Genomic DNA, 10,467 nt, shown 5'->3' on the forward strand with positions numbered 1-10,467 from the left:
GCACGGCTAATCATCTGTCGGTTCTCAATCAGGTTGGAATAGAATCCAGTGATTCTTTTGCATCTGTCACTAACGCCCAGCTTTCAGGAGTTTGAAGCTCGTCACGGTAATTCAATCCTCGAATCCTACTCAAAATACCACAGACAAGGTTTAGACCTTCCGGATTCTCTTGAATGCCACCATCAATTCTAGCTTATACCACGAAGATTCTGATTAAGGAATCTAAGAGATATCCACTCAGTCTAAGGTAGAACGGAGGTGGTTGTCAGGCACACGTTCATAGGTGAGAATGATGATGATTGTCACGGATCATCACATTCATCAAGTTGAGGAACAAGTGATATCTTAGAACAAGAATAAGCTGAATTGAATAGAAGAACAATAGTAATTGCATTAATACTCGAGGTACAGCAGAGCTCCACACCTTAATCTATGGTATGTAAAAAATCCACCGGTGAAAATACATAAGAACAAGGTCTAGGCATGGCCGAATGACCAGCCTCCCATAATCTAAGAACTAGACGTCCAAAGATGATCCTAAGATCTAAAGTGATCAAAAGATGAAAATACAATAGTAAAAGGTCCTATTTGTAGAGAACTAGTAGCTTAGGGTTTACAAAGATGAGTAAATGACATTAAAATCCACTTTCGGGCCCACTTGGTGTGTGCTTGGGTTGAGCATTGAAGCATTTTCGTGTAGAGACTTTTCTTGGAGTTAAACGCCAGCTTTTGTGCCAGTTTGGGCGTTTAACTCCCATTCTTGTGCCAGTTCCGGCGTTTTACGCCAAAATTCTTGAGCTGACTTGAAATGCTTTTTTGGGCCATCAAATCTCGGACAAAGTATGAACTATTATATATTGCTGGAAAGCCCAGGATGTCTACTTTCCAACGCAATTAAGAGCGCGCCAATTGGGCTTTTGTAGCTCCAGAAAAGTTACTTCGAGTGCAGAGAGGTCAGAATCCAACAGCATCTGCAGTCCTTTTCAGCCTCTGAATCAGATTTTTGCTCAGGTCCCTCAATTTCAGCCAGAAAATACCTGAAATCACAGAAAAACACACAAACTCATAGTAAAGTCCAGAAAAGTGAATTTTAACTAAAAACTAATAAAAATATAATAAAAACTAATAAAACATACTAAAAACAATGCCAAAAAGCGTATAAATTATCCGCTCATCAATGAACAAGACATATTACACAACTTCTCTTGTTCTAGAACTTCACAGCAAAAATGGTGTTGTGAAAAGGAGAAATAGAAATTTACAAGAAATAGCTAGAGCTATGTTGTGTGAATATGAAGTTCCAAAGTTCTTATGGGTTGAAGCTGTAAATACAGCTTGTTACAACATTTTAAATAGAACAATCATAAGAAAGTTTTTGAAAAAGACATCTTATGAACTTTGGAAAGGACTTTCTCCCAAAATTAAATATTTTCATGTGTTTGGATGCAAGTGTTTTATAATGAACATAAAAAAAGATTTAAAAAATTTTGATCCAAAACTACACGAAGGCATTTTGTCTTGTTATTCCACTAATAACAAGGCTAATAGAGTTTATAACAAGAACTCTAAGACTGTTGAGGAGACTATGCATGTCACATTTTATAAATTTAACAATATTCCTAGTTAGAATTAATTTTGATATATTAATATGATGCCAAACATTATATTAGGTTAAAAGTCCAGTTTGATTTAATGTGTGTTTATGAGTATTGCAGGCCCAATACATTAATTTTAGCTCATATCATGGAGAATCGGAAAAACACTTCACATGACTCAAAGCTAAGCCTCAGCCAAATGAAAAATAATAAGTACAAATCAGACTCATGAGGCCAACCAAAAAAGTTCAGCATTTCATGGTATGATCAAAGAAGTAAAATAAAATGGGACATTTGGCAACATTATGATGAATGAAAGACAACAAAGACACTAGAACACCAACGACACAACAAAGACATCAGAAGCAAAATGGATTGCATTGCAACTTCAAGGATAGTAGAAGAAAGTGGAGCAAAATAAAAAAGTAATGCATGTCGAAAAAGGTAGCAACACATACAACATAAGTAGTAGAGCAAAACGAAAAAAAATAATGCATGCCAAAAAAAAAAAAGCAACAGGTAGAATTAGCAAGAAAAATGAAGAAGTAATGAAGCAATTTGAAGAACAAGGTTCACACTATATAGCTGGCCTCACAACAATATTTGAAGACAAGAAAAATAGAGTGACACTTAAGCATCATCTCATTCACTAGAGTCTAAAATATTTTTCTTTATCTTTGTGCTTCATTTTAGATTTCATTGTTATGGCTATCTGATATTTATCTTTCTATAATTGAGAAAAAGACAAATCATAGTGAGGTCAAAAATGAAAAAAAAAGCCATGAAAAAAATGAGGTAAGAGAAACATATTGAAAAAACTAAAAGAAATTTTCTGTATATTTAGTTATTGTTGAACTAAGATTAGTTCTCCTTACCAAGTTGGAATAGCACTTGGTGGCTGTTGAACTAAGTTAGGTTCTCCTTTGTCATATTGGGATAGTACTTGGTGGTTACTAAGCTTGGGTTAGAAGTTTAATGGTAGATACTAGATAAATTAGGTTGTAATTTATTAGTAGCGGTGTATGTAATCAGTTTGATTATAGTGAATTTTATTATAGTTATGGTGGAGACTAGATGTAAATTTCATTACACAAAAAAGCAAATTAAATACATGCTTGCCTGATTCTCTTCTTTCTTATTCTATTCTGTTATGGTTTTAGAGATAAAACGAAAAAAATCTCTTATATATATAATCAATTTTTGAGAAAATAGAACAAAGAACTTCAATATTTAAAATTAGGATAAAGTACTAAATTGGTCCCTTACGTTTAAGCATAATCCTGTTCTGATCCTTAAGATTTAAAGTGTTCTATTTGAATCCAAAAAAGTTTCAATTACCTTCAATTTAGTCCCACCGTGAGCTCAAAGTTAAATAATTAAGGAAATATCCTACAAAACAGCAGTACAAGAATAAGATCGATAACCTAGAGAATAAGTACAAGCTCTAAAGACACAAAATCAACCGTGGATGCATCAATATATTTATTTATCATTTTTCTTATAATTTAAATGAAATATTTTCTATAAAACTAAGGAAAATGACAAGTACATGTTTTGATGTATCCACTGTTGATTTTGTACCTCTAGGACTTGAATGTATTCTCCAAATTATCAACCTTGTCTTGTACTACTGTTATGTAGGACATTTTCTTAATTATTTAACTTTGACCTCACGGTGGGACTACATTGATACTAAATGAAACTTTTTTGGATTTAAATAGAACACTTTAAACCTTAAGGACCAAAACAGAATTACGCCCAAACATAGGAGACCAATTTAGTACTTTACCCTTAAAATTAACTTAATTAAACACCCTTCTCAAATGCATTACCATCAAAAAATAAAATAATAAGAAATAGATTTTTAAATTATAACTTATACACATTTAAAAAACATATGCCAAAATAATTTAATAGAACAAAGAAACCATACAAGTTTAATGTTCCAAACCAAAATGTTCAACAGTATATACATAGTTTAATTTGAATTAATAAATAATTTTTTTGGTACCAAAATATTTGTATTTTTATTGGTAGAGTGGTTGCAAGTTTTTTTTTTTGGTTGGTAAAGTACTCTTTGTTCATTAGCCAAATAAATTATTAGAAGTGGCCAAAACGGGTCAAATAAAAATAAAGCAAACAAATCGAAAATAAATTGTATTAATAAGAACTTAATGTTAGATTGTTTATTTAATGATTAGCAAGAAAAATGGCTAAAAAGTGAAAAGAAAAATAAAGATATTTATGAGAAAGAAAAATAGATGGAAATAAGAAACAGAAAAGTTTAAATATGCACATGAATTAATTCGAGTTAATTTGCTTTTTTTTTTTTTAATTTTTAAATTTTAAATTAAATAAATAAATTTTATCCACGTACCATAAAATAATTGAATAAAGCAAGAACTTTGATTTTCTTTTACAGTTCATACAAAAAAAATAGATATTATTTTTGTGTACACATAACTCTTGTATATATTCTATTTTTAGTATTAAAAGAAAAAAATTTTTAAGACTAACCAAATGCTATATCTCAAAGCAAAAATTAATATTTAACGTGGAATAACTGCACATGTGACTTAATTCTTGAATTAAAGAAAGTTTTTTTTTTAATATAAAAAATTTACCAATAGCATGCTTTAAGATAAGAGATCAATTTAATTCACAATAAATTATTTAAAATATTGTTCCTAATGTTAGCAATACGTGTTCTATAGTTTCTTTTACAATTTACACTTTTATAGATGTGCTCATATACCATTCAAAATAACCAAGAATAAGCCAATAAGACATAAAATTTGATAATCCACCATGCTAAACTTCTACAAATTTGCTGGTTTCACATGATAAGGTGTGAATTAATAAAATCACTAACCATCTAAATTTTAAAAAAATAAGAACTATATAATTAATAATAATATTTAGTTACTTTCCCTGTTGGTCATTAGCATCAATTTATGAAACATTTATTGAAAAATGCATCTACAATGGCCAGAGAAAGAAGAACATAATTAGTTAAACAATATAACAAAAATATAAACTTAGTTAAATATTAATGTTTGTCATCCAACAAAAAAATCTCTTCAAAGTCCACTTAAATTAGAATGACTTACCTTAAGAAGAAGAGAGTTACACGCACACTCTAGTACTGCTCTCTTAATGTGTTTTGTATTAGACATAAAAAAATCATCTCCAAATACCTGCACAATATTGTAAAATCGATCAAATAAGTACCCAGTAGATCAAGTAAATATCTCATTGGTAACATGTCAATATATTTCTAAAACAATCTTAAAAATATGAATATAGTTCCTTGTGACTTTATTCCTGTTTTCTAAATTTCTGTTACCATGTGCAGGAAGTTGAAGATCATGCCCAAAAAATACTATTGGTATGTTTCCAATAGACGAAGATTCTTGCAAAAAGTAAAAAAGTGTACTAAAATGGCAAAGAAAACTCAAAAACCACCTCAGTGAATAACGTACAAATCGTATCGTTCGTTATTGTATGAGACAACGTACAAATTGTTACTGTATACACTGATATGGTTCACAAATTTCAGAAGCATTTCAATAGTTTGGCCACTCTTCATTTGAATAAAATCCTTTTATGCGCTGTTGAATTATAACAACAATAAGTACCCTGTTTATGTAAGTATCTTAAAAAATACAAATATGGCTGCCGAAATATTTTTTAACAAAATATACTATTGAAGAATTTAGAAAATAAATATGGCTCATAGTCTTAATGGAGGATATGAAAAGAGATCATAATCAGATAAACCAAACCTTGAAGAGAACATGAAAGAAGCATGTCTTCGGATTGGCATAGTGTTTAGTTGCAGACTGTATATGTAGTAGAATTTAATGATTAATTATTCAAAATTCCAGCTCCATTTAGTAGAAAAAAATAAAACCCTCCATGAATTCATTCTGTTAAATAAACAAAGAATACTACAAAGTCTAATTCATGGTATCCGAATCTAGATGCAGCAACATTGAGTCACCAAATCAAAGCAAATTAAAACCATTCAGCATTTACATCTACTCTGCTCGATTCCAATTTTCCTTATTAGTTCTCCTTAGCTTCTATCATTAGAAAGAGCGCATCAATTAAAAAAAAATTAAAAGACACTACATAAAGCTAACAATGGTAAAAGCCAGATCCATGAATAAGGGTGAATCACATCGTGTTAAGAAAATATAAAATAAATTTTTACTTAAAAAAATTACCTCTGCAACACCGTCGATGGTAGGATTTCGGAGTTCTCGTTCTCTTCACCGTGCCATCAACTTGCTTCTAGCTACTCTTTCTTCACTGTTGGCATGAACACCACTCGCCGCTGCCTCGCTGCTGCATCAACAGCCATCATCACTTTTGGATTGTTATTCTTCATCTCTGCTGCTCGACGATGATGAGCTCAATCGCTGATTTCTTCTCCGGTGATGGCCATAAGCCACGACAACCATCTTTGTTAAGTAACTGCGAAGGATTGAGTTTCGATTTTTGAAAACAGATGAAAAGTCTCTAAGGCGATTTTTCTGTTTGCATTGTGAGCAAAGTTTTTGTGCTTATTTCGGTGGCAGTGCTAAGTTTCGGTACCAAGGCAAAGAGAACGATAGAGAGAGATTTAAGTTTTTGAAGTTTAAAATGCGGTGGCTTATAAAAAAGATTGTTGCTAAATGACCAAGTTTTATCATTTTAGATATATATTTACTTTGATACTCTTATTCTTTATTATGCTATGTGTCGTTTAGATAGGTTAGACACTTGTCGAATAAAGAATTATTTACTGTTCTCTTTTTATATATATAATAAAGGAGATTGATTTTTGTTAGATTTAAATCAATTTGATTAAATTTAATTATCAAAAATAGTTAGCTGTTTATTAAGATTTGGAAAAAAAAACTTTTAATATTTATCTAATAGAATGAATGCGATTAAAAAGTTATTGCCTAATTGGTACTTATTTTTATCTCGTAAATTAATTTGGTTGAGTGAAAAGTTAAGTGGCAGCCCATTCTTTGTTGTCCTGTTTAAGAAACAGAAACAGCACAATTATTGCCTAGTTCTACCGAAGGGAGGGGATCAACCATGTCATGGCTATCATCAATCACGAACTCACTCAGACTCGACGACGACGACGACGACGTCGATGATCAACAACCACAACAGCAAAACCACAATAAACACACTCCCAATCCGGAAACCGCCACCGTTGACCCCAAATCCCCAACCAAACCAGAACCCGACTCACAATCCGAACCATCCACTCCCACTGCTCGGGGCGTCAAAGAAGACCTCTCCGAGCTCAAACAAACCATCTCGCGCCGATTATGGGGCGTCGCTTCTTTCCTCGCCCCTCCCTCCGATCCCGAACCAAAATCCGAACCTCAGATCTCGGATCCCGAACGTGCTACCGATGAGGACCTAATTGCAGGAATCCGAAGCGATTTCGCCGAGATAAGTGGAAGGTTCAGGAGCGGAATCTCTAAGCTCTCTGAAAACAAGGCCGTGTCTGAGATTACCAAAATAGCCTCCAATTTTCTCCAGCTTGGTTCTGAAGAGGAGCGCTCTCTCAGCGACTACAATCTAAACGGCGTCGTTGGATTTAATGAAGACGTAGTTTCATTCGCCAGGAGCATAGCCATGCACCCCGAGACTTGGCTCGATTTCCCTCTTCCCGATGATCCTGAATCTGATGGTATTTTTCCCCCTTTTTATAATTTTATAATTTTTATTTTCAGTCTCAACTTTTCGATTCGAGTAAGATTTAAGTGTGTGATTTCAATTCCATGTGTAGTGGTGTACATGGTTAGGGTTACGTATTGGGATCAGGTTTTAAACTGTTTTTAGTGGTTGTATTTTACATTGTGGTTGCTTTAAATTGTGAAAATGAATTAGGGTTGCAATTGTTTTGCAATGCAGTGTAGACGGCAACTTAGAATCATGATTGGAATCTATGCAATGTCACTAATTTGCGAGAAGTGCTATATAGTTCATAATATTTAGGTATTGTTTGTGTACGAAACACACAGAATGAGTACACAAGACATCGATACTAAATTATGATATTTTTGCGCATTGTTCAGCAAATCATGATTGGAATCTATGTTAGATTTGTACACAACTCTGGTACAAAATCAAATGAAAATTTGAATGTTTTCAAGTGATTTACTCGGGCTAATTTTAATTTTGTTCTCTCAGGTTCCTAGTTTGTAGTGAGAGAGACAGCTTCTGTGTCTTAACTCTTAAGAGGCTGCTTTATGATTTTCCCTAATATTATTTCTTTGTCTTTGACCTTTTACTAATTTATGTTTTTTATTTTGTTTAATAGATTTTGAGTTATCGGATTTCCAACAAGAACATGCTCTGGCTGTTGAACGGTTGGCACCAAGGTTAGCTGCTCTAAGAATGGAACTTTGTCCTGGATACATGAGCGATGGTTGCTTTTGGAAGATATACTTTGTACTCCTGCACCCTAGACTCGACAAAAATGATGCTGTCATTTTATCAACCCCACCAGTGAGTGAAAATTTGCTTGCAATTGGTTTTCTTTCTCTTTCATTTTTTCTTTCTATATTTTCTTTGGAATTTCCACAGCCTAGTAAGTACAGCTGTACAGATGCATTGTCTCATAGCCTCGTTCTTGAATGTGTAAAAAGTATCAATTCTATTAATTTTATTTTTTTAGTCTTTGGCTCTTGGCATATGAATCTCTGGAATTGTAGCATCAACTTGTGTCACTACTCACTATGCTAATCTGATCTAATTGCACGAAATGCTGTTATATCAAATGTGATTTTCCTTCACCAAATTTTTACACAGGTCTGAAAAATGTTGGAATTGAACAATTTTATTATATTTTATTTTATTTTTAGGCAAGGTGTAATTGAACAATTCTTTATGCTTGTGACATTTGACTTTCAACTAGTTGCTTTTGGCGTCAATAGATAATCTTCTAACCTGCATTGTCACCATTTTATTCTACCTGCAGATAATGGAAGCCAGAGCAATGTTAACTGAGGTGTTAGACAAAAGGAAAAAGAAAAAGCAAGAGCAAAACTTATCTGCCGGCAGCAGTGTTCCATCAGAAGAGGCTGAACACTTTCTTTTTGTGCCAACCAGTGCTCAACAGGAATCCAATCCTCAGCACATGTCTGTTGTTCAAGCAGCCCCATCTGCAGTTATGTTTGATGTCGAGATGGATAAACATGTCCAAATTAGCAATGTTCCCACAGAAAAGGCAGAACATGGTCTGTCTGTGCCAACCAGTTTTCAACAGGAATCACATCCTCTGCAAACATCTGTTGTTGAAGCAGCCCCATCTGTTGTGCTTGATGCCAAGATGGATAAACATCCTCCTGCCCAGAATAGCACTGTTCAGTTCAAAGAAACCAAAACGCACCTGCCAGTGCATACCAGCGTTCAACAAGAATCCCAACCTCTGCAGACATCTGTTGTTGAAGCAGCCCCATCTGCGGTTGTTTCTGATGTCAAGATGGATAATCCTGTCCAAAGCACTCAAGTTCAGGATACCAAGAAATCTATGGTTAAAGAAGCTCCAGTGAAACCCTCTATAGACCAATCATCATCTAGTTCTGTAAATAAAATTTCTGATGAGTTGGATGAGGATGATGATTGGTTGAAAGAGGATGATACTCCTGAAATGGCTGGTCTCACTGGAACTTCAAACCCTGCTGCAAATGACGATGATGTCTCATTTAGTGACCTTGAGGAGGATGATGTTTAAGGTTACGTTCCCATGAGTTATAAACAAACTTGCATCAAATTCTGATTCTTTAACAAAGGCACTGGAGACTGGATTCATTTAAGTGGTTCACTCAACTCCGATAAGTATATATAAATTATGAAGAATGCTGCTGGAAACGAATGTTCCGAGGATGCTGGAGCTCTAAAATCATGAGAACAAGGATCCTAGTGAGTGGCTTAATGTTGATGGCATTCATGTGACATAATTTGATTCTCTTCTATTTTGTGAATATCTGCATATATTTAGTCTCTACAATTCTGTGATCAGCCTCTCGAAAGCTTATTTGTGTAAATAAAAGCTACTTTCCACCGGCCATTGTTCTATGTGTGGTTATTAGTTTATTACTGCACTTTACACATATAACTCCTTTGCATTGATATTGGAAGACGAAGTTATTTGAGGTTATAAAATGCCTTCAACTTTTATTTATTTTTTCGAGAGTGAATAAGCCAATATGTACTAAAATAAAGTATTGTTGATGTTGTAAAATAAATAAGGAAGAGAAATAAATATAAAATAGAGAAATATAAATATGCTCTTATTTTATTATAATATAAGTAGTTTATCTATTTGCTAATATTATAAATATTGTAGTTTAAAACTACGGAAAGATAAAAAAGAGAGAATTTATTAGCACTGTATAAAGTGAAGAATATTATAGTAAAAGAGAGAAGGAAATGTTTTATTGGTGTTGTGTAATATTTTTCACATTGTTTCTCTATTTATATGCGTGTGAAGTTTGTTTTTCAACTTCATTCAGTATTGAAAATAAAAATCAACCACCCATATTAATGGGCATTCAATTTGATCTTATCACAACACTCTCCCTTGGATGTCCATTTAGGATGGTCTCATTAATACCTTACTAAAGAAAAATTCATTGGAAAAAAACTTTAGTGAAGGAAAAAAAGTACAATATCTTTTGATGGGGACTGCTTCATTAAAAACCTTGTCAAGAAAAACTCAATGGAAAAAACCTGACCAAGGAAAAAAGAATACAGTCTCCCACTCTTGTCGACATCATTTAATGTCTCAAAATCGGCGTATCTCAATCTCATGTACCAATCTTTTAAAGGAGGATTTTGGGAGTGACTTTGTGAA

At 33.2% G+C, this 10,467-nt stretch overlaps 1 protein-coding gene and 1 long non-coding RNA gene across 2 annotated transcripts; one reads left to right on the forward strand and one right to left on the reverse strand.

Moving 5' to 3' along the window:
- Window positions 1-405: 405 nt before the first annotated feature.
- LOC107482572 (uncharacterized) lies at window positions 406-6,234 on the reverse strand. Its single transcript, XR_001590724.3, has 3 exons — window positions 5,825-6,234; window positions 4,706-4,792; window positions 406-1,037 (listed from the first exon to the last, which is right to left on the reverse strand). It is a non-coding gene; the product is annotated as an uncharacterized LOC107482572 (long non-coding RNA).
- Window positions 6,235-6,598: 364 nt separating this feature from the next.
- Window positions 6,599-9,689, forward strand: LOC107482073 (uncharacterized). Its single transcript, XM_016102467.3, has 3 exons — window positions 6,599-7,296; window positions 7,930-8,117; window positions 8,590-9,689. Exons 1-3 carry the CDS (start codon window positions 6,687-6,689, stop codon window positions 9,343-9,345), a joined length of 1,554 nt encoding a protein of 517 aa, XP_015957953.1. The 5' UTR covers window positions 6,599-6,686; the 3' UTR covers window positions 9,346-9,689.
- Window positions 9,690-10,467: the final 778 nt, after the last annotated feature.

This window comes from Arachis duranensis, chromosome 1, assembly GCF_000817695.3.
Source record: "Arachis duranensis cultivar V14167 chromosome 1, aradu.V14167.gnm2.J7QH, whole genome shotgun sequence".
NCBI classification, from domain to species: Eukaryota; Viridiplantae; Streptophyta; class Magnoliopsida; order Fabales; family Fabaceae; genus Arachis; species Arachis duranensis.

Excerpts from the sequence above, each read along its gene's own strand:
- LOC107482073 (XM_016102467.3), top strand. The coding sequence starts at position 6,687 with ATGTCATGGCTATCATCAATCACGAACTCACTCAGACTCGACGACGAC. Across the intron at positions 7,297-7,929 it reads CGATGATCCTGAATCTGATG|ATTTTGAGTTATCGGATTTC; the intron begins GTATTTTTCCCC and ends TTTGTTTAATAG. Across the intron at positions 8,118-8,589 it reads TCATTTTATCAACCCCACCA|ATAATGGAAGCCAGAGCAAT; the intron begins GTGAGTGAAAAT and ends TTCTACCTGCAG.